We start from the raw sequence: 24,909 nt of genomic DNA on the forward strand, positions 1-24,909 counted from the left end.
GGGAGTTAAACGTGCAACCACGGAGCAGATTCATTGAAGTGTATTAGTAGTTACAGAAGCGTTTGTTTAGCATTTGTTACAAGCTAYTGTTTATTTTTTATGAGTAATAGGGGAGTAGTTTGCGGTTGAACTACTGTATAGAGAAAGACAAGTAATGCGATTTAATGCGGAGTGTTTTGAGCTTGAGGCAGTTTGGTAAATGTTTTCTATTACAAATAAGTTTAATAGCATGCATTAAAAAGGATGTGTATTTAAACCTTTATGGTCCGTACCACTTTAGGTGGAATTACAGTAAATTGCTGCATTTCATTTCTGTAATTATCGTGTAAACTGCTGGTTGATATTGTCCTGACRTTTATATTCAGCACTTTTTAACACCAGTCATATTTTGGACAGCTTGTATAAGCTCATTTGATGGTCTCTTAGGGAAATAAAATTTCATGTATATATATATATATATATTTTTAAAAGCATCTCTATAGAAAGGTGCAAGAGTGATGCCCCTTTGGATGACACTGTGAACAACTGAGAGGGGTGGGGTGGTGCTCAGCTCCCTTGCTGTTGTTATAAATATGTATTTTATCGGTAATGCATCTAGAAATATTTGCTGATGAAACATGGCCTTTTTCCTTTTATTTTATTTTATTTTATTTTTTTCCATTCCCATAGGAACTTGGAAGTAACAGCCCTCCGCAGAGGAACTGGAAGGGAATTGCTATTGCGCTGCTGGTGATTCTAGTTGTTTGTTCACTCATCACTATGTCTGTCATTCTTTTAACCCCAGGTAACCTACTTCTTTATTTTCTCTTACTGAAGATGTATGATTCATAATGTGGTCATTAAAATGACATATAAATGTGAAAATATCTCTTGCCCTTGAGTGCTTTTAACTCCTGGCTACTATAAATTTGGTGTCCGTGGGGACTCAGGGTTCCCGGAGGCTCATGGAGCACCAGTGTTTGGCTGTAGCAGCAGGTCCTTAGGGTTGTGTCAGTCTGGAGATGGCTGCAAGGGATCCTTAGCCTCAGCAAGCGAGAACTGAGTTCAAGATTTAGCCATTTATCTTCTAATATATTTCAGAGGTGAGCTGGGAGAGGGCTAAGTCTAACACAGAGAGTGAAGCTTCTTGGTGAAGCAGAAGGATGCGTCTTTCAACCAGGCGTGCCCAAGCTTCATCCCTTTCCTTGTTCTCAAAATGGAAGAGAGGAAACTGTTTAACAGTTTACTTAAAAAGAAAAAAAAAGTGGGCAATTAATGGGAATAAAATCTATTGCACATAGAAAATTAATTGTGCCTAATGTTTTCTTTATTCTAATGTGGGKKTTTTTTTCCCCAAAAGTTTTATGGCTGGGGCAGCAACCATTTATGGGTAGAAACCCAAGAGAAGGAAACTCTGCACAGGCAGTAAATACAATATGTGTTTGATTTCTGCTGGTCAGATTTAAAGTCATAATGAAAAGTATCTGGCTGAGTGGTATGTCTAGATAATAAACATTGGTCTGCAAATTTCCTGCAGTGCAATTTTATGTAAAAAATTAAATAAAAAGTTTTTATAAAAGCGAAGGGCAAGAGATGTGTTGTTTAGGCTAATGATGGTTCCAAGTTATTTGGCTGCTGGGCAAAATCATGATGGGAAACTGGGTGAGTTTGTGTATGAGAAAGTGAAGGAGTGGCCTGTCACTGCCATGGGAGAAGGTGCTGGGAATGAATGGAAAACAACCAAGCGTTTTGCAGTAGGAGTGCAGAGCATGTAGTCATAGTACAGACTTCTCTGCTTCTCCTGATCTGTAGAAATGTCTACTGCATATGCATGGGATACCCAGGGAACGCTAAAGAAATGGTTGTTTGCTTATATCCACTTGGAGCATTTTGATAGAAATAAAAACAAAGTTGTGTCGCTTTAGTCTCAGGGAGCGTGTGTGGGGGCTCTCCAGGGGTAAGGAAAGACAAATACGAGGGCAAGTGCTGGTGTGCTCCAGTGCACTTTGAGACGGGAGGCTGTTTTTCTTTTCCAGGAGAAGTTCCTTTGGTTTTAAGGCTTGTGGAATCTCAGAAGGGTTGTGGTGGAATTCACGATAATGAGCATCAGGTCTGGCTCTTACATCTATGTAGCATTATTAATGATGGAAGAATGTAAATGGAAGTCTTTGAAGGCACTCATGTAAAAAAAAAAAAAAAAAAGAATAAACAACCTAGGGAAATGTGTTTTTTTTTTTTCTTTTTTTTTTTTTTAATATGATAAAAAATGCTCAATTAATTACAGCATCTCTGGGGCTGCTGCAAATCCTGAGAGTTTGCTGCAAAACTTTTATGTAATCTGGGACCTACATTTCAGTTCAAATCATGCAAGTGCAAACTAGTTCTGTCAGCTCAGATGCTCTAAGATATCCCAAGGAGACTGTAGAGCTTGGTATAATTAAGAGTCTTTTTTTCCAAAGTGATCTGAGCCTATAAAACTAGGGTTCTTTTTTTGCTAGCTGGAAACACCAAGCTAAGGTTTAGGGGGTTAGTGTAGGATATCTGCTTCACTGATCTTTGATCCTACTCAGTGCTCTTTCCCCTACGCTTTCATGATTAATTAATACATTTTTGAAAGAGAGTGTTCTAATATTCCGTCAGTTTTTTTGGTGGGTGTTAAGCTGGACTGCAGCAGAAGTTTTTTGGTGTTGAACATAGCTCGGATGACTTTGGATGTCTAATATTCARGAAAAGAAAAAAGGCAGAGAAAGTCTCCGAAGTTTGGAAACTGCTGGTTGAGGGGGGCACCAAATCTATTGTTAAAAGTATTTGTTTTTGCAAATTCTTCTCATAAAATATGGCAGATATAAATTAAGACAGGACCATAGTGAGAATTATGTAATGCAATAGCATGGTGTAATTCGGAATGCATTGCTTTTTGTTGCTATTTTAAGCATTAGGAGTTTGTTTCCCTCGTCTTTCTCTGCTGATGGATTTTTTTAGACTTCATATTAATTCCCCTAAGGACTGTGCTTCAAGCTACTTTTATTTTTTGACACTTACAGATGGTGGCAGTTCAGGAGCTTGACTGGTCTATATAAAGCATTTTAATTCAAGTTATGTGAAGGCAAAATGTGTTTATTAGTAAAGCTAGATCCAACCAAAATAATCGCTTTCACTTACAATTATATATGTATTGTGTTGCTTGTAATGCAGGAAATTCTAAGTCTGTGTACACTAAAATGGTGCCATTGGACTTGGTGAATGTGGAACAACAATTTTATTGCTTGTTCTAATATAGAGACCAGTGTTTTTGTATGAGATGACAAATTTTTACAGCAAAAACATCTGTGTAAGCTATATGCAAAGGGCTTCAGAGAGGTTTTCTTTTCAGTTCCTGCTGTTAAAGGAACAAGCAGTGTTAAAGCTAAATAGAAAATATTGATGTCTGCTTCTTTTTTTTTCATATATTAGCCCATGAAATGCATCTTGAGTATGCAGCACTACTTAAGAGTCATTTTGAAATGGGTGATGTAGCTTGATCTTACCCTCTGTTAAAACATGAAATAGTGTGTTTGTGTCACAGTTATGGTTGTGATGCCAATAAGTGGTGGCAACTGCAGTAATATTCTGGTCCCCTGCATATTGCTTGTCTTCTGTGCTAATACTTGAGCTTTACAAAAGTGTTATTGCTGTCAGCAGAGCGATGGAGAAGTGGAAGAACAGACCATTGCAGCCCAGTGAGGGATCAGTGATGGGGCTTGAATGGCCTCACAGTCCAGCCTGCTCTTGCTGGTGGCCTCGTGTCCCCAGTTTTCTCCACAATTAGGTGAATATTTTGAAGAATATTTTGAAATGAAATGCAGGAAGATGGCAAAAACGAGATGACTCTGGCTGGAGGTAGTATGGAAACTCTTGGGATTTCAGAGAAGGAGGCTACCTGTCCTCCCAGGAGGTTAATTACAAATCCAGTGATTTTTGTGCGTGTAAGAGCTGGAGATGGTTATGGGAAAAGTTATTCAAGAAGAAAGAACAAAAGCAGAAAGTACCTTGGGAATAAAACTGAAAGCAAAAGGTTTTATACAAAAAACAGTCTCAGAAGAGCATGAGTCATGCAAACATTGCCATGTTGGTGCAGCCACAACCTTTAGGACTGCTCTTCTCCTTGGGAATGGCAGTAGTTCCCACATCAGGTTAACGTACGCTTTGGAGAGATGCGACAGGCTCTTAACAGGAGGTCCTCCTTTCCTGATACGTATTGATGCCCGCAGCTAAGCCCTGCACGCTGATGTATGGTAATGACTGTCAAGCAGAGTGGCGTGTGAACTCGGTGGCAAAATGTAGTCAGCTTTGCTCTCTCTGGATGCAAAGAAAATGGGCAGCTTTGCAGAAAAAAAATCCTTAGGGAACGTTTAGGTCGGCCAAACTGCCAGAAAATGCTTTTGTGAAATTGCTTTGAATAGAAGGGACCTCCAGGACGAGGATCCATTTGGATTATGTCCAGTGGATGAATATTCTTCTCAGGAGAGAGCTGAGACCTATCCCCTGACACAGTATCTCATGACACTTTTCAAATTAATAGAAAGGGAGCCAGTGGTGATTCTTTTTTTGCTGAAGTAGGTATTTACCCACAAGATTGAGTTGTGATTAAAACTGCATAGACTCTGTATAATTACTGTAAATTATCAAGCAGATTTTGATAATCTGACTATTTTGAGTTGTTTTTCCTTTCTCAAAGATAATATAGATTCTAAAGACGTATCAGTTGTTGAACTGTTAAGCTGTTTATTCAAAGCACAGTTAAGAAGTGTGGTGATTAGTTTTTAATGTTTGATTTTGTTTGTCTCTCTTGTGATCTGTGTTCCTTTGCTATCCATAACTTACATAACTTCAGATTGAAAAATAGAAACTCATGAAATAGCATGAGGACATTCAAAGTATGATTCCTTTAATCATACTTTAATTTTAAGTGGAAATGAAAGAGAGAAAGATGGTTTTGTAATGCCTTAATGAAGTAGAAAAAAGGCGATTTTTAAAAGTACTTTGTCAAGTGTGTACCAATTTCTTCACATGCTGAAGGGAAATTCACCCCTTACAGTGTTTTGAGAGCTAACATGATACGTATATGTATTGCTACATACACCTACCAAAAGTATTATTTTAGATCATTTTTTGGCCAGTTCAATATTCTGCTCAAAAAAATGGCCAGTGTGGGATATTGACAGAGGGGAAAGCTGCTGTCAAAGACTGAGAACAAGGTTCTGTTTTAGTAATGGCTTAGCAATAAAAAAAATCCTCTTCAAATGTACAGTAAAGTTGCTTGGAAATGTCCCTTTTTGACTTAAGATATGTTAATTGAAGGTTTAACAGTTATTTTAAAATATGATTTATGTCATGATTACCTGACAGTTGTATGACTTGTAAGACAGCAAAGTAGGTATCCAATATCCTACCAATACATATTTCTAGGGGATTTTTGCTAAAAAAACAAGGGGAAAAAAAGGTAAACAAGTAGCATATTTTCAATAAGACAACTTTCTGTAACATGACAGCTCATGTAGGCTGGGACAGGATGTGCAGGGTTGTAGCGAGCAGAGGTTGAGCCTCCTGGCTGCTGTGAGGGGGTCCCTGGGGATGGGGCAAGCAGGAGGAGCGAGGTGGGATGTGCCTGTTGTGTGAAGGAAGGACTGGGAGATTTGGAATYGTGGAGCTGAGCAGGGCCAGGGCCTGAGTTTAGCAAATGCAAAACAGTGGAGTTGGGAAAGAGCAGGAGCAAAGGAGGTCCCCCATGTGCAAGTGGAGGGATTGGGTATGGATCAAGAGAGATGATGTTCCTCTTTGCTAAAGCCTGGTGGCTGCGCATGAGAGTGGAATCCCACGCTGGGCTAGGGGCTGAAAAGGCCCCAAAGCCCAAACGGGCCGTTTTCATCCCCAGAAAGCAGGAAGATGGTGAGAAGCTTAGTCAAGGATTAGGATGTTTGTTTTATGGGAGAGGATGGGAAGCCATGGGAGGTGGTGGGCAGAGGCTTGCACTGCACGTCACCAGTGCCTTCTGCTACTGAGCCTGCCTGAGTAAGGACCAGCAGCTGGGCTGGGACTGGCTTTATTCATGGGGTAGGGGCCATGTTTCCATCTGAAGCAAGTTGCAACCTACCGCCTTTACAGAGCACAAGTTGTTTTAGTTCTGTTTAAAAACATGATTGTAACGCATCACGTAAGATGATACAAGAACTCTTGGCTGTGGGGATTCAGGATGCTCTTTTCTATGTGTCCAGCATATTTAATATCAACTCTTTAATATCAGCAAAACTATTTAATATAATTGTGGGGAATGACAAGATCTGCCGCTGACTGCCAGCTCAGCTTGGGGCAGGTCCATCTGAGCCCACGTGAGGTGGGAAGAGCCCCAGCACAGCAAAGCTCTGCTGTAACCTCCCCACATACTGGCCAGGGACAATTAAAGGCTGAAGAGGTGTCCCTGCTGGAACAGGGGGGTTGGACTAGGTGATCTCTAGAGGTCCCTTCCAACCTTAATGGTTCTGTGATTCTGAGAAAAGAGCTGCCAGGGCATCTGCCTAGTTCCTTGCCTGGGATGCAATTAGATGCTTGCTTCTCCTGGTGCAGGAGCAACGTATACCCACTAAACCCAGCACATCTTTTAGCCACTACTGCTCTGCTAACTAGCCTTGAACGGTTAGGTTAAGTGTATAGGGGTGGTGTGAGAACGGTCATGAGAAAATTTGGATTTGACAGCAAATAGGGGATTTTCCTTTAATTGTGCCTCTCATTTTGCCCATCAGTGTGACAGATCACCTATGAGATCACTGCTGTTTTTTTTATCTATTTAACCTATTGCACGAGGGAGGCAGAGTTGGAAGATCCATATTGGCCAGTGTTTGGAAGCACAATAGTTCATGTGCTTATTATCGCTGCAGTGCAAGCACAGACCATAAAATGCACATAATGATGTATCTGACAGGTAATATTTGTTGTAAAATGACTACTTTAAGTAGTATTTTATCTAGTGTCTCTCCTGTGTCCTGGGCAATCAATCTGGCCTTCATGCTGTGGAAATATTTGTATTAGTTTGCAGTCTGGCTTGGTTGAGTATTACTACTGATTTTGGCAGGACCTTTCAACTATATAATCTGGTTCTGTAATTCTGACATTTTGCAAACTGCATTGGATATGTTTTTTTGATATCCATCTAAAATGATGCTGTTCTCTTTCAGATGAGCTTGCAAATTCATCAGAAACCAGATTGTCCTTGGAGGATCTCTTCAGGAAAGAGTTCGTAGTTCATAATCCAGAAGCCAAATGGATTAATGGTAAGTGTCTAATATCTCATATAGCTTGAAAGTAGGAAATCGTTTTGAGTGTCAAATGTTGAATTCCGAACATTGCTGTCCAGGCATTGAGAAGGAATTGGTTAAAACTTCAGACTCGCTTGAAATTGCTTGGTGTCCTGGTTTTCTTTGTAGTTCTGAGTCATGACTGTTTCATTAATTTTTTAAGTAGTTTTCTAATTTTAAAGCTCTGTCTAGTAGAAAGGCAAGGCACTTTCTAGAATTTTCTTTTTAGTTTCTTTCAGTTTTTCTTTCAGTTTAAGCTACTGAGTTGGAGGCAGTGGTGAAAAGTTGTTTTTTAAGAGCTGGAACCTTATTTATGGCTTGCAGAAAGATGAGATGAGTTCTGTTAATAGCTGGGTTTCGGGACTTGCAGTCTGGTTCTAAGGCTTTGTGTCTGGAATGGATGTTAAATATTTCACACTAATTCAGTGTACTTTTACAGCTCTTAGTCATTTTCCGAAGCCTGTGAATTGTACTTAAGGCTCTGTTTTATTAAATGATGTATAAGTGATGTGCAAATTATCAATGAATAATGCTCACTTTTAATGTAATTTTTAAAGTCCTTTTCTCTTGATTAAATATGTTATTCATATTTCTTTTTTTGGCAAGAAATGCAAAAATAGCACAATAGTGCCCATCTGTTTCATGTCATTGCAACTGGATGCATATTTTGGTATGTTGTGCCAGATGCCAGAATCAGAGGAATGGCAGTGGTCTTTGTACAAAATACTGTATTTTTAGGGAGTGTTTGGCAGCTGGGAGGAGTTTGGTGCTCTGGTGACTGTGCATGTGAATTCAGAATAACTTTGCAAGGAAAATAATGATTCAATTAATCAACTTTGCCATTCGGTGATCAGTAGCGATGGTTTTCATTTGTAGGAATCTATATATTTTAATTAAATTTTTGTGTTATACTCTACAGAATGAAGTGGGCTTAGCCAGGGTGCGTGCATATCGTATGAGAACGAAAAGGGTGAAATGTATCATCAATCTCTATTTTTACCCGAGAATTACTTTTTAATATTTTTCGTGTTCCTAGGTCCTAGTTTGTTGCATCTTCATCATGGGTTGACAAGAGTAAATATATAAATTACCATGGTCTTCTAGTGTGTCTGTGTTCATAAGGGTGTAAGGATTCCCTAACAACGGTGGCTGTGAGCTCACCAAACCAAAGTAGCTTTTCATTAATTTGTGGTTACCTGCTAAATATGCAGTTTAGCAACCGCCTTGGCTTTCAGCCTCTCTGCAAAATACTGATCCTAATGCTAACTAATCCCTAACTAGGGACCTGATATTGTCAATAAAAATGCTCATGAAGGGCTGGCAGGTACATACTGGTAATAGATCCTTGTGCAAGTTGTGTACAAAATCTGTGCTGCTCCCAAATTGTCACATTACTCATCTGGCAGCCCTGGTGGGCATGAGTAGGGTGGGTGGAATATCCTCTGCATTGAAATATATRTAGTTTCCAACACCAGGGTGACCTGGCTGCCTAAGGGGTTGTGCGTGGACTTCACATCCTGTTAAATACTTTAAAACGTGTAAAGCAGGTGGTTTGTGGTATTTTTGAACTCTGTCCTACAGGCTGTGGGAAGATAAAGCTGCTTTAAGTAATTTTGCAGATGTGTTAAAACAAAACGCAGATTTTGCTGATAAACTCCTGCTTTTGGTGTTTTTTTTTTTGTGACTCTCAAAATCTGTCTTAAGCTCATAGGAGGGAAGGTAATTTTATTAGTATCGTTTGAAAACCTGTGTTCATGGACAATCTTGTTTAGAGCAGAGTCATCACATATCTGCTAACTTTTCCATCTATTGGAAATTATATCAGAAATATTGTATGATAAAGATAGTCCTGTTTTCTGTTGTCACTGTGGTCATACTGTTATTCAGATTTTCTGCAGTGTTCTTTTTCTCAGACAAATGAATATGAGTAAGAAGGTGTTTCCACCATTTATTTTTCAAAGAAGCGACTAAGTTGCCAAGTGATACGCAAGAAAGAAAAATGGATTTTTTTTTTTTTGCTCATTAGAATATACTGGGAAGGAGTTAAGGAAAAAAAAAATTGGGACTACTTCCAGGTGTCACTAGTTATTTAGAATTCCTGATGAACACAGAATTATATGTATAGGTTTTTCTGTGTTTTCTTTGAAAATCCCCAATGTAACCAATATAACCAATGAAATCAGTATCTTATAAACAAAAGGGGGAAGAATCTTACCACRTAGTGTCTCTGTTTTCTGCTTCTGTTTTTATTTTGAAGACTGTGGCTAAAATTATGTTTTGTTTCCTGGTAACATTGCAGCAGTGGCATTACATGCATGGAGAATGAAATATATAGCTTAATACACAGCACTCATCACTGTGGAGCTGCAGGGGAGCATTTAACACTTTCCTTGGATATTGGCAGGTTAAGTTCTACCACAACTTGGTGCAGGAAGCTTTTGGGTGGAAAATGAGTAACTACTTACTGCTACATTTTATTCCTCTTAGGACAGAATAATTTGCATCCATCTGAAAGTTTTATCATCTTGACCTCCTAGGAGGGAATAGAGAATAGAGATTGAAAAAAAGTGATAAAGTGATTCCTGCTGTAAGCAGTTTCTGGAGTAGCTGGCTTTTTTTTTTTTTTTTTTTTTTTTTTTTTTTAAGAAAATTGTCTATTCTTGGTTCAAGGATTTCTATGTGCTAGATGAATCACTGTGTTCCTAGGTAAAGGCTAACATTTAATTGCCCCTGTTGAAAAATACTTTCCACGCTGATACATGGATAATTTGTCTAGCTTTATCTTCCAGCCACAATTTTGTTTCTTCTGTGTTTGGAATATCGGAGTCCTCCTCTGCAGAAATCCTCCCCACAGACTGCTTTCATAGGCTCTAGTGGTATATAAGTAGAGCTCTCTTTTCCTTTCCTTTTTCTTTTCTTTTTTTTTTTTTTTTTATTTTTTTTTAAAGTATTTACATCCTGTTTCCTTTTCTGCTTGAAACTGGTTGACAGGTTTTTTTGCTCGCCATCAAAGTGGAGATGTCGCATGGGGAATGTTGTTATTTACTCTTTTTCCAATGTGATAATTGGCTATTACACCCTCCAATCTCTGCTGCTGCCCTCCACCCCAAAACAAAGCAAAGCCCTCTTTAAAGTTTTGGAAAATCCTCTGGAAAAGGGCAAAGTGAGGCACAGCATCTGCAGAGCCACCCAGTTCCCATCAGCATCTGCCAAACCGAAGGGTAAAGGTTTGGCTTGGTGCTCTTGCCCTGATACATTAATGTGACAGGCTCAAAGAGTTAAAGGTAGCAGAATAATTCTATTATCTCATTAGGGAATTAAATAGAGACATTGGGCCTTTGTTTGAGCTTATGCTGAAAATGTCTCGGTTTGGGCAGGTCCCCGGTTGACTGGGGAGGGATGTGGAGGTGCCTGCAGCTGGTCCCGGGCACGCGGCTCCTCGTGCATCCCGTAGGGACAGGGCAGTGGCATTGCCACCAGCGGCCCTTTAGGCTTGGGGAGAATTATGGTCTTTTTAGCATTTTTGTGTCAGACTGGAGCTGAGGTGCAATAATTCCATTGTTGTTGTTCTTATTAATACTATTATTTCCTGCAGGTGTCTAGTTATCAAAAGAATTTATTCTTAAGTACTCTAGATGCAGAAAGCATATGAAGAGGAAGGTAAATAAAACGTAAATAATACGGGGGGTATAAAGCTACAAAAATATTAATTGTGAACAGGAAATGGAAACAGAATGTAGTTTTATGTCCAAAGTAGGATTGAGAGTAAGAAGGCATGAGATTATTTGCTTGGCAGATGTGTTGATTTATTTCCCCCCTTAAAAGGGGATGGAGAAATTTCCACGCACTCCCCTCCCCCCAGAATTGGGGATTATCACCTTATTTCTGTAGTGGTTTGCTATCTAACAAATAGCCTTTTTCAGCAGGAACCCTTATAATGAAACAGATGTTTTCCTCCGTGCTGTGGAGATGCTGTTACGTTTCACATTTCGGGCCTGGTGCCTGGGAGTGGGGCTCGCCGCCTCAGGTCTCCGTGTGGCCGCATGCAAAGTTGGCAGAAGGTGGTTCCCGTGCGGGGTGAGAAGCTGAGGATGATGGATGCCTTCATCCACCTCTTCTCTGCCCAGGAAACGAGCAGTTGTAGAGCCTGTTGCTCATGTAGACCTTGTGTATCCCTCCTTTGAACTCTCTGCASTGCTGCAACTGGTGAAATACAGGATTTCCCAGTTGTTTTTAACCCCATGCAGTCTGCTCTTTGGTATTGGCTATTGGCTCTTTTTACTGGGCTTCATTCCCAAGCCCCCCTTGTCATCTACTGCATGCACAGCCCTCCTTTCTCCTCCCCTGTTACTGATATCTCCAGGGGACCTCGTGGCTTGCTTACTTAAAAGCAGATCTCGGGTAATTTCTGCTCAGATCAATGGTGTTCGTCCCCACTGCTGCATCGATGCTGGTGCCAGTGTTAATGATCATTARCAAGCATTAAACAGGGCTCCGTATTCAGGTCCATTAACTTGTGTCACTGTGGCATTTTGCAAATGACTCCTCAGCACACCTCTTCAGAGAGCTCCCTTCCTTCCCTGATGCTCTTCCTACACAAATACAGCATATTATTAGAGGTGACCCCTACACTGGCTTGTACCTCTCTTCTCCACTTGATCATTACTATTATTGACTGCAAAAGTTCTCCCTAGGCATTTGTTTTCTAACTGGTTTTCCACTAGGCATGTTATCATTGCTCCACAGAGTACTTGAAATTTATTTTTCTGAAGAATCTTTATTTCTTGCTGCGTTCTATTTCTRTTTGTATTGACTGACACCCAAACTTGGTGCTATCTCTGTGAATGAGGTGGGATCCACAGCCTGGCACTGAAGYTGGAAAATATGAAATCAGCTCTTCCAACTTGGGGAAGATCTACCCCTTGCTACCTCTAGCCAAAAATACAACTAATCATTGCAATCCGTCTTAAAATTTATGTCCATATTGATTTTAGACTTACTCCACAACCCAAAGCATTAAGAATTTAACAAAGAGATCAATATACTTCGTTACAAAATATTTACACTGGCAGCAGAGTATCTATCAGATGAGCTATTGTATTTCAGAAGAGGTTAGCAAATGGTTTACAATAGCAACCTAATATTCATGGGGTAAGTACAGTAATTCTGTACGTGAACCCCTAGGAAGAAGGACAAGACACTTAATATATCGTATTTCTCCCTTTTTTGTTGAAGCAAAGTTTCCCAAACATAGTGTATATCTTAAGGTTAYGCTTCCAGTTGCCATAGCAATGTCCCTGAAGACTTTTCTCTTAGTACTATGCTCTTGACTAAGAAAGCAGCCCTTAATGTAAAGAAGTATAAAGTGCATGTGCTATGTCATTACTTGTAGATACTACTCTTTAGGATAAATTTATTTGTTCTATAGGAAAGCCTGCCTGGAGTATTAGACTGATAAGAGCAAATGGATGGCTCTTGTCCACCAGGTTTGCCGGTTCCCTCCGTGACACCCTGTTTTTCTTCTATTTTATGCTTTGACTTTGGAGGTGTGTAGGTTCATGTGGATTCATATAGATATAAAGTATTAATTCGTTTATAACCATCCAACACATAGTTATTTCCCCAAGAGTCAGACACACAGACATGGAAACCAGCCCAAAGCCATTCTTCATATGAAGATGCAGCATAGCTTTGCTAGTTATCTATTTCTATGTGATACAGAAGGACTTTTGAGATTTTTCTAGTCTGTTTGGAAAGGGGTTTGGGAAGGCACGGATACCCAAGCTGGGAGGTGCCCCTTGCACATGTTTTAATCTTTCTTTTTTKCCTGTGCAAGCGCAATGGGAACAAAAGCACTATCAGCTTTAGGTGGTTACAATTTTAAGGGCCTGACTTAATTACATTTTTAATTTACTCTTGCAGAAATTGAACAGGGCCCACGTACTGTCTGAACGAGGCGTTTATCTGATATGACTAACTTTCCAGGCAATTTGTGTGAGATATTTGCCAACTAGTAATCATTATAGCAACCATGCATCCTTTTGCCAAATCAGTAARCGTAGAATGGTTTTGATCCATTAATAAGGCTATACAAACCCATAACCTCTCTAGTGAGATAATTAAATTCTTGGCAATTTGTTAAAATAAAATTACTAAAGCAGGGAGAGAGGGAAAACAAACAGACTTTTGCCTGAATTTAAATAGGGGCCATTGATGCTTGAGAGCTCTTCAACTTGATCCATTTTTTTTTTTCCTAATGTTTTTCTGTGGTCTTTTCTTTGGGTAAAACCCATCAGGAGAAAGAAARTCTTTAGTTTTGAGATGAATGAAAACCATCTTATTTACAAACACTTTAAAGGAAAGTGAAGAGTGTCTGTATTTGCAGCCTACTTCAAGCATATGGCTTACAAACTTTCTCTGCATTTCAAATAATGATTTACTTTCCTTTTTTCATTGTCAGAGGAGCCAAAGCTGCTAGGAAACCCTAAAATTTCCTGCAACTTTTATGAATTGCAAATTAAAAGTCAAAGTTGAACTACTTGAAATTGTWAAAATATGGTTGTAAAAACTCAAGAGTTGTGAGGAGCTTCGTTGTTGATCATAGTAATGTGCAGACCAAGCAGATAAGTTAATGTGCTGTATTGAAGGTGAAGTATTAGCCCAGAATTARTAATAACTTCAAAATTAACAGATATTGGCGCTATCCTGGAGGATAGTTATGGGCCCCATCAGGAAGGGAGATGCTTCTCTTTTTCTTCTTAGCTCTGGAGTTGGATACAAAGACTTGTTTTCTACTTGGTGTCGTTAACTCTGTAACTATGACTCAAATATATGGGTACTCATTCCTGCAGCCTAGAGTGAGGCAGCTCCTCTGTAAGAGTTGTGGAGCTTCTATCAGGTGCTGATAACTTTGTGAGTATTAATTAATAGTGATATCTGTGAGAAGCTGAGTGGTGAATATGGACGAGTGAAGGTGTTTTCATTGGAAAACTTTTCAGAGTTTCTCCATTTTTTTTAAAAAAAATACTTTTATTAAAAAAAGAGATTTTTATTTAAGTTTTACTTTTAAAGCTTTTTCTTTTGAAGCTCTACATTTTCAATAATGTGAGACGCTTTAAGGGAGAGAAAAAAAAACCCTTTTCTGTAGTACCGTACCATAGTATAATCATTTCATTTGTCAATTCTGTTTTATTTTTTTCATTTTACACTTCTTGTGCACAGTATCTTATAAATGAGTGCCACATTTTGGCATTAACAGAGTAAGTTGCTGGAATGTTGTAAAAAAAATTATTTCAGACTCTACTGTTTGAAATCTGAGGAAAAATAATGTGAAGTTTTCAGTTTATTCTAATTCAGAATAAAAGACACGTGCTGTCCAATATTTTGTTTTCTGATTATCACTATGCAATTTAGAGAAGAGGACTCTAAGTCAGATTGTAATTTACTTAAGACTGTAGAGCAAGTTGTGAATTATCCATCTTTTCTCCMTTTTCCTACATAGCATTGTATCTTGTTCTCCTAGAGACAAGGACTGACTGTTCTAGTGAGTTAGTCCTCTTTTTTTTTTTCAGCAATTTTTAAATGATTGTATAAAGTGTTACATAAGTGTTCCCCTCTGTTTTTAATACTCTGTTCTCTCTGTTTTTCCTTTTTTTTTTTTTTTTTTTTTTCCCTAGCTATTCCTTGAGATCCTATTATAATAAATCTTGTTAGTTAAGGACTAGTAGGCCTCTAAACTCAATTTTTGAAGACCTTGATTAGCCTATGCATGTTACCATAATGAGAATAATAACAATAGCCTTACTGCTGCTTCTGGTGTATTTAATGAMGTTAAATTAAATTTTCAAGAATTTAGCAAAGGTCAGAGGATTGGTTGTATTGAAAAAAAGGCTATAAGTGGAAAACTCTGGTTCATACATATTTGAGGGGAGACTTTTCAGAGGTGCTTGCTGGCTTCACCTGGCTTCAGTGAGGTGGTGAGAGTTTCCCTACACCGTGGTGAAGATGAACTGTCCTGTTGCAAAAAAAATAAGCATTATACCAGAATAAGAAACAGGATCTGAGCCAGGAGATTGCTCCTCACCAGATCTTTTACTTTGGAAAAATATCTATTGTTTTTCCTTCTGGAGGGGGGTTCACCTTTACTGAAAACTTTTCTGGGGGGGAGGAGGAAAAAAAAAAAGTGTATAAGCATCTTTTTGTGCTTTCCTCAAGAGCTGGTCATGGCTGGCACCCCCATCTGCCCCTCATGGGAGAAGGGATGGCTCCCTTTGTCAAAGTATTTCCTGGCATGAAGAAAAAAATGCAGGTTTGCTTTTATTTCAGAAATGCCAACTTCCCCCTCTTAATAAATCCATCGATAGTTGCATACTCAATGTAGATAATCTAGATGTTCACCAGCAAACTGCTTTTGGTACGAAATCTCCCTGCTTACCTAGGACAGTATTACACAAAGGACCGTTGGCAAAAATCACCTGATCACATCTTCAGCAGAACAGGAGTGAAAAGTTGTTTCGGTAATGGGAATTTTAAGAGTGTTTTGGAATGACAACCTTTAATTATAAGGGTAATTATTTTTATTGCTTTTTGCGATGTGTTTTTCCAACGTAATAGCAAGCCGATTTCCTGCATTCAGGCCTTCCAGTGAAGGAAAAATCTTTTTGGAGAGCGTAATTTGAATTTAAATGAATGCAAACCTTTGTACGTGGCTTGCATAGCATGGGAGTGATAACTTGGGAAAAATACAGCTTTGTGACACACTGATTACTTTTGTAAAGATAGAAGTATATTCTCCCTTTGACGAGTGTGTCTAACTTCCATTAGTGCTAATGGGAGTTATGCATTTATGCTTTGAAGAGTCTGCACTCCAATTAATTATAACACTTTAAAGAAAATGTGAGATATTATTAAAGGTAGAGATTTCATGCTGTGTGTTTTTTTTCTTCTGAATTTCTGTCCCGTTGTCCTCCTGTGAACGGTGACTGACATGTTGTCACAAATCTTGTAAATGCTAGTATCATGCATAGTTGAAATTACACTGTGACATATCGATGACTAAAGTCATCTCGTATCTAATTCCTCCTGAGATATCAAGCCTACTTCCTGCCTGTCTTTGGCTTGGGTATATATGCTTTTTTTTCCTGTTTACCTTTAGCTGACAGCTCAATAACTGCTCCAGTCAAGTTATCAACTGAGGGTTAAGCTCAGATTGGGTTTTATCTGCCAGAAGCAGAGGCAGGTGWGCTGTGTTCTTGAGGTCTTCCCAGCAAGCCTAGTTGACCTGGTGGCCAACTGCTTGCAAGCAAAACACAGCTGAGTGCTTTGCTCTTCAAACCAGGTGTGCAAATAGCAGAAGATCAGCGTGCAGCAATCTTACATATAGTAATCAGGTAGACCAGAGGGACCTAATTATTTTTTCCTTCTGAAGTAGCTTATTAATATTAGTGTCCATCACTTCTCCCTGGTGCCTGRTGCTCCAAGTGCCCCATGGAGGCATTGGACAAATTCAGTGAAGAGCAAAATCCSCCTGTGGACCACAGGGCTGTGGTTCACTGGTCTCAGGTCCAGAGCATCCTTATGTCCTTGTCAATACTGTTCCCGGGTTTATTCCTGTGTGCCTGCAGTGTRAAATCCACTAGGTTATTCCAACATTAGATAAGGACAACATCTACCTTTTAATAACCAATGCCTGTAATTTCCACATGTTGAGAGTTTTGTTTCTATGTCCATGTATATATCATCACAGAATATTCAAGGTTGGAAGGGACCTCTACAGATCATCTAGTCCAACCTTCCCGCTCAAGCAGGCACACCCAGAGCATGTGGCACAGGGCGGCATCCAGGTGGGTTTTGGAGACCTCCAGAGAAGGAGACTCCACAACCTCCCTGGGCAGCCTGTTCCACTGCTCTGTCACCCTCACAGGAAAGAAGTTCCTCCTCACCTGGAGACGGAACTGCCTGTGTAATCTTCACTTTTGTGAGAGTGAAATGTTCTCTCGTAGTGTCTGATGTCAGGCTGTTGCTGACCTCCYGAGTAGATGGTGGAAATCCTGGCAGATGTAGGACCTGTGCTGCAACTCTTCTGCTGTGAGATGGCGCTTCAAAAACATGCAATTATCATAATGGCAGAAGAGCCAGTCTCTATGGGGATTTAGATTTCCTTCCATAATGCAAACAAAAGCTGCTTTCAAAACCCAARTTTTCTTGTGTTATCTATTATAATGGGCAATTAATCAAGACACAGAGAGAAAACAGTGCTGATAAGGGTAAAAGCTGGCACGTATCTTTGTAATTTGTATTGTAACAAATTGAGAAACAGAATCGCAACAGAGGAGGATGTTTAAATAAAATCAAAGCTGTGATGAGCTGACAAAAGGAAGAAACTGTGAAATTTAAGGATGGCATTTTGTCTTATTTTAAAACAACTGTGAAATGGAAGAAGTCTGTCTCAGTGGCATGAGTTTGGTTGAAAAAGATGAGCTGTCAATGCTAACTACAAATTTCTGGGCTCGTGGTTGGTTACGATACATGAATTGCACTGTTAGGACACAGTTTTGGTTTTGCCTTTACTGCTTTTATTGTGTTTTAACCAAACTCCAGGATGGATAAAGTGTTTTTATTTAAAATGGGAACAGATTGGCAAAGTTTGTGCACTATTCTATACTGAGGCCAATATTTCAAATATACCTGGTTTTGCCTACAGATACCTGTATTAATTAAGATATTAATTAAGATATGCTATTTCTAACACTTGGTCAGAAACAGCGGTTGCTTCCCAGGTGCTGTGGTTAGGGGGATTCTCAAAACTGTGATGTGAGTAGAAGCCTCTTTTCTTCTGCAAAACAGCCTGYCAAGCCCGCGATTGGAGATAAAACAGAATCTTTTCCATGCATGTACACTGAAACTTCATTTTAAATGAAGAAACGATGCAATGATGTAAATCTCAGTTTGGTTCCTCATTGCTGCGGTTATGCAGCTGTCATCTCTGCTCTTAAAAAGCACTTAGGTGTTACAATGAGTGGTTTTATTAAAAATTCTTCTATGGAAGAAGTTTATGTGAACTGCTTAAGTTGTTAYCTGGTAGTAGGCAGTGGTACCTCCCTTTGCTTGGATGCAAACAGACGTGCTTCCTTTGAGCAGGAGTCTCTGATTGCTGGAAGCATGGAAGTAATGACCTCAATAAAGATATGCATCATCTAGATAGCACGTTTTCCTCCATAAATATTCAGGTGCTTTATCAAGGAGGAGCAGAATCACTGTCTCCTGCCTGATGCAAGAAAATTAAGGCAAAGCACTGAAGACAGTAGTTGAAGAGAAGAAAAGGTTCCTAAGGCCAAGAGGGAAGCCAATTTTGGCTCTGTTGGTGCTAGTGAGCAGCATGGGCTCTAGGAAAGTGGTGGCACCCAGGTTACCCTGCTGCAGCTTGGGGTGATGGATATGCTAAAAATATTGCATATGCTAAAAATATTGCATATGCTAGAAATATTGCATGAAAATATTTAATTTTCAACATTTGAGTAGCAAGTTATTTTATCAGGTATATACAGTAATTGATATATATATTTTTGATTTGACTTTCTTGCAAAGTTTTTGTTACTGTGTATCCTTTTTTTWAAAAAAAATCATAGACATGTTTCTATTAATGTTTTAAGGAAACCAGTTGATAAAAATGGCTAAAAGTAGCTAAGGTAACAAGGTTAGGACTGCGGGAATTCATGTATGTGGTGGGTGGTCTCTCAGAGCCCAGGTCTGAGGTTCTCCAGTCCCTCCAGCCCCATGTGGCAGGGCGGTAGGAGAGCAATAATGGCTGGGAATAAAGAAAAGTGTCCGTAAATCACATTACTAAAACATATTTGTGTTGGTTTTCTGGGTTTTCTGACCTTTTTTTTTCCATGAGGAGATCCAATCTCTGATCTCTTTCAATCTTGTAGATCTCTAGATCTCCATTCCGAAAAGTGTAGAGGGTCTCTGATAGGGACTCAGCAGATTTTTTTTTTTCCTTATGAATTTTTCAGCTGTCCTTGGGCAAATTGTTGAAGGACTTTTGGGTGAGTGTTTTGTCATTCTTCTGAAAATTTGACAATTACCTAATAAGTCATAGGCTAGAAGCCACTCATAAATCAGAGCCCTGCAAAAGTGTTTCTAGCTTTTGTCTGGATATAGCAAACTTGAAAGTACTTTACTCCAGACTGGAACCTTTAGCAAAACCTAAACACAGCTTAATTCCAGGCACTTGAAGCATGATGATTCTATCTTGAATGAACCATTAGTTCTACAGAAGCTAATGCAGAAAAAAACTGCTTCTTAGGTTAAAAAGAATTAGGTTTATAACATAAGATGTATAATACATATGTATAAAAACATAATTTATATGGATTGAGTCCTAATGTCATCTGGTGATTTAGGTGACCTACCTTTGTCTATGGTATATCTTTTAAAAAGTAGATGCAGACTGCATGTCAAAGGGAAAAATAATCTTTAAGCTTGTGAAGTTTAACTTTTTTTTTTTGATTTAYCAAACACGTGAAGAGGGGTGGTTTGTTCTGATCTCCTAGAAGGCTATGATTAGGTAAGGTCCCTTATTTCTGGGAAATCCTGCTCCTGATGCTATTATTATTTATAGGCTGGCCTCGTTAAAGCAGGGAGGGCTTTTGCCATGCAATGAGAGGTTATGCTTCCACCATTAATCAAACTCTACTGTCAAATCGTTGCTGAGTCTAATGACTACTTACCTCGAGATTTCCTGTGACACTGAGATCAACAGGTTCATTATATGCTCTGGGAAAATTCTTATTCTATACGTATTATGTCTCCATCTTAATGTAATCAGACAAACACCTCTCTTAGGGAAGGAGAGTGGTATAAATGGCTATCTCTGTTTATTGTTACCGAACCTGAGGTGTTATTCTATCATCTTTCTTCCAAATTATTTTTTCTGTAATTTATATATATATATATATATATATATTATAAAAGCTGGAAATATTTCTAACTATATGCTTCTGTTTTCTTTGAAACTGTTGTGTCCTGGGAATGGAAATGGGTTTGAAATGGCATTTCAACATTCATTTAATACAGCCCTTCCTCTTGTCTATTTTGGTTGTCATAGTTGCATCCTGTAGTGCTCCCAAACTGGGAGCTCAGTTCAAAGTTAACCCAGGACCCCCTCACAGATATCTCGGAGGTTAAACAGCTTTAAAAGACCTGAGTTTCTTGCTTAGACTTCTCAGTGCTGGTGATGTTTTGTGCCTAGGTTTGTGGTTTGTAGAGATGTTTTGGGCATGTTGCTAAGAAATACTGGCGGGAGATTGAGCTGCATTGCCGATATCTCAATATAATTTGCTGTCTGGACTCTCAGGTGTCACTATTCTGGTTTGGATGGAAGTTTCACCTGCAGGAAAGCCCCAAGCCCTGTATCGTTTTGATACAACCTTGGTCAGATCCCACAAATCTTTGGGAGATACTGTTACCCTCCAGTTTGTCTCTGGGCATTTTCATTTTGATGCCTGAGCTGTTCAACTGTTGCTCTGATCATCCTAGGGGAAGAGGCTTATTTCAGCCTAGTTAATGAAATGAGGAACTATTTTCATGCAAAATACCCTTCTCATTTTTGTTAGTGCTTCCCCGCCATCCCTCTTGCCGCCCTTGGAGGGATTAGTGGACAATGCTGCCTCTTTGCCATTGATGCATCTGGCAAGGACACATTTCTCAGCAGAAACCTGGACTAACCTGCTGGCATCACAAGGACTTCTCAGTGCCAAAACTTCTGCTTTGGGTTGTGKGAGAAGTCCCACTGGACATGGAGAGTAAGCTGCCTTGTTCTGCCTGGGTATAGAGCAAAAGAGAAGGAATGGCTGGGAAATGGTTGACAAATAAGTGTAGGAAACAGAAGAAAGGGGGTTAAGTTCTGATATGATCATCTCTGAGGAACCATCTCCCATGTGCAGCAACATCTCTTTGCTCTGGCACTCTGAGGGAAGAAACTTCTACAATGTAAGTCTTTCCCTTTCCTCCTAAAAAATCAAAACTAAATGCAGCTTGTCCCATGGGAAATGCTGAAAGTCAAACTTGCAAATGAGCAAAGATCAAGGGAATTCAGAAAGTCTGCTAAGGCTTTCTCTATCGTCATCCTAATTCTTAGYGATATTACTTGAATATTGCAGTAATGAGCAGGGATGCAAAACCCTCAGAAACAGATGAAACGAACATTTACACGGACTTTCACAAAYTATATCTCTGGGTTAAAATAATGAGATTCATAAAATCTAGGCTCTGTTCAGGATTTTTTTTTTTAATTTACTTATTTAAATGATCACTTTATTGCAAAAGAGCAAATGCTGTAATACTGGTGATGATGGACTATCACCTTGTTTCATCCATCATTAGCTCTTAGAGTTTGACTTTTAAAAGTGAAATGTTGTCAGTGATTAAGATTACATAAATATAGTTTGCTAAAGGTTGTACTCCTAAAAGACCCAAATTACCAAATATAGGAAGGTCATTCAGTCTGCCTGTGAAGGTCAGTCTCCTCCTCTTAATTATATTAACTTTTATATGGTTCTATTTGCTGCTGCATCTGCTTCGTTATTTTATTTTGGCAATGTCAAGATCTATAACTCCCGCCATATAATCTGGATAAATAATTATTATGTTGCAGAACTCAAGAAGAGATCAGGCAGTCCTGAATCTTTGAGCATCCTCTGTCCAAGATGATGCAAATGGTTTCCACTCATTGTCATTAACTTTAACCTTCAGAATTTCTTCCAAGATTTCTGTCTTTACTCTAACCATTTGTTGGGAGGAAATAGCAGGATCTTTTGATTAATATGGATGACGTCTTTTGTTTTATGGCTAGTTTCTACAGTCATTCCCCTTTATCACCTTTGTGTAAGCCCAATATTTTGCCCCTCCTTGGAAACTGCAAAATCGATTTGGTTCAAAGTTGTCTCTGTGGTGTTATGCCCAGTGGGTAGCCAGCACATGAGGCAGGAGATGTGGAATTAACCTCTCATGCTGCACTTTATAACGTGTGCTCCTCACCTTTCCGCAACATTTTTCTTTCTGCAGTGTCCGATGTGTCTTTGATAACATGGAAGAGGCAGGGCACCTTCAGGGAACTGCTCCTACCGTAGAGATTTGGGTCCAGATCTGCCATTTCCTGCATGAGTGGCACAGATACCACTCTTTGTGGTGGACATTTCTCAGAGCCTCGTGCTAGGATGGTCTTGTTTTGCCAGGATTAATGAATGTTTCATTGCTCCTGAGCGCGGCACAGGTTATCCTTGGCAGAGAAGGGAGGTGTAACTCTGCATTGGATGTCTATCTTCTTCACATTCTCTGCAACCTACTCAAAAGTCACCAGATTTGGGCAGGGAGCCTAAACCAGTTGAAATAACAAGTAAACATGGATAACGTGGGATATTTGAGTGGTTTAAAATATATTGGGAGTGATTATCCAAGGTGCTTCAGAGAACCTCASTTTTCCACATTTCAGCCACGTGGCAGCACAAAATGCTGCTGATATGAAAAATGAACAAGTAGAGAACTATTTAAATAAAAGGGATTGTAAGAAGAGGAGTCTCCATGTCTRCAGTTCTGAGAAATGTTCTTTCTTTGTTAGCTCCACTAAGTTTTTGGATGCTAAGTGCTTGTGTGCTTGAACAGCAAGTGGTTAGCAAGAACCTTTTATGTAATTTAATAAAAAAGAATTTCCTGTTTATTCTTGTATTTCTATTTGAGTCCTTTACCAGCAACACTTTTTCAATGGTTGCAGGTACCAACTGGGATCTTACTTGTATGTACTCATGTAAGTATAAATAAAATCCCCCTGTTAGAAGATCTCCCTGATAAAAATGCTGGGTGGAATAAAATTCTTCAGCTCAAAACAGCTTTAAAACTTAAACCAAGCAATCTGCTTCTCTCCGTGTGTTGTACTGTTCGGGTTGGAATCCTGCAAAATTTGACATACTCAGATATTAAGTAACATTTGAATATATTTTGTTTCACAGATATTTTATGGCTTTAGATTATGAGATTTTTTTAAGGCTGCACAGCTATTTTTCAATAGCTGGATGAAGAAACAGCTATAATCGGTGCAACCCAAAAAGAAGAGAGAGGAAAAAAAAAAGTGAGGGTCCTGAGGCATCTATTAAAACTTTAGATAGGAGCTTTGGTATTAAAAAACTTACTGGGCTCTAAATTAAAGGCTTGACTAAGCTGACTTATAAGCCTTCAGCTGTAGCTTCTCATCAAACCACCAAAAGCCTCCTTAGGTCTTTCATGGATTTAAAAGGATTGATTATCTTTGTATTAATCTCACAATTTAACTAACTTGGTTACTTAATTCAAATACAATATTGCAGTTAGCTCTTTAGTTCGACCTTGATTTGATTGCTATGTTCTTTTATTCCTGATTTAATTTCCAATTATTGAGAGCAGTTCTTGGGGTTTTTTTGTTTGTTTGCTTTTTACTTCTTATTGATTTTTTTTTTTTTTTGGAATGATAGTTGTAATATGGGCTTATATTTCTTCCAAGAAGATCAGAACTTCTGAAGACATGCTTTAAATTTGGAACCGTTTTGGAACCAATTTCTTGTGCCTATTGACTCTCCACTGGGATGAATTCGGCAGCAATTTTTGACACACTTCTAATGAGTAGTAGGTGTGTCATAACTAATAATTGGCAAGGAATTTATATCACCTAATGTTCACTGAGCCTGCAGAAAACATCCAAAGTTTTGTCATGGATTTCTTTAAAATGAAAATTTCAACCATATATGAGTTAACCCATTTGTTCTTTACATTGTGCATGGGTTTTTTTTGTTTGTTTTCCATCACACCGTTGTGGCATTTGAAGTGGTTTTTTTCCCTCCCTTCTACAGAAAATAACACTGCCAGCGAGAAAATGAATAAAGATTTATATATGGATAAAGATATGCTGAAGATCCATACAATGGTGGTCTGTAGCATAAAACACACAGAAATTAAATGTCAAAGATGAAGAAAAGCTTCAACTTTTGAAGAGAAATTACACTAACAATACAAATCCGTTTTATGTTGACATACCATTCCATTTGCCCTGCTGAAGAATGGGTTGTGGAGTGCTTTTCTATGGTTGTTTCCTTTTAGCTGTGTTGGCAATTGGATTTCCACCAATTACCACTTAGAGAAATAATACTTCATGAGAATCCTTCTGTCCTGACCTTTTTCATGTCTTTTAATCCTTCCTTATCATGGAAATGGAAAGTGATCAAAAATACTCAATTTATTGCAATTTTAAACGGTTTTTCATTTCTTACTAAGTTTTATTTGCCTTGAGTAAAAATTAATATATTTGTGCATAAGAAGGAGAGAGAAGTAGAAACAGTGTTAACGTTTAAGTCTAGTTCTTTTGGTCAGAGCAAAAGTATGAAAGGTATGAAAGGCTTTTAGTCAAGTTTTTTATGTTATTCCTTGTAATCTTAACAGTGTTTCATGAGTTCTGTGTTACATTAGTGTGTTTCACATCATTCAGTGAAATGCTGTGATTCATGAACTCAAATTATTTAATATTTTAATATATAAATGCAGTGGAAAAACTGTTCATGTGATTAGCATGTTT

General features: G+C 38.8%; 1 protein-coding gene across 1 annotated transcript in view; it reads left to right on the top strand.

Annotated features, from left to right (window-relative positions):
- The first annotated feature begins 673 nt into the window (after window positions 1-673).
- The window catches only part of DPP10 (dipeptidyl peptidase like 10), a 170,819-nt gene continuing 146,583 nt past the window's right edge, over window positions 674-24,909 (top strand). The window contains exons 1-2 of the mRNA XM_026040866.1: window positions 674-784; window positions 7,191-7,286. Of these exons, the coding sequence (XP_025896651.1) occupies window positions 760-784; window positions 7,191-7,286 (121 nt within the window). The 5' untranslated portion in view covers window positions 674-759. The remainder of the gene's footprint in view (window positions 785-7,190; window positions 7,287-24,909) is intronic.

This window comes from Nothoprocta perdicaria, unplaced genomic scaffold, assembly GCF_003342845.1.
Source record: "Nothoprocta perdicaria isolate Ctin4 unplaced genomic scaffold, notPer1 scaffold_27, whole genome shotgun sequence".
NCBI lineage: Eukaryota > Metazoa > Chordata > Aves > Tinamiformes > Tinamidae > Nothoprocta > Nothoprocta perdicaria.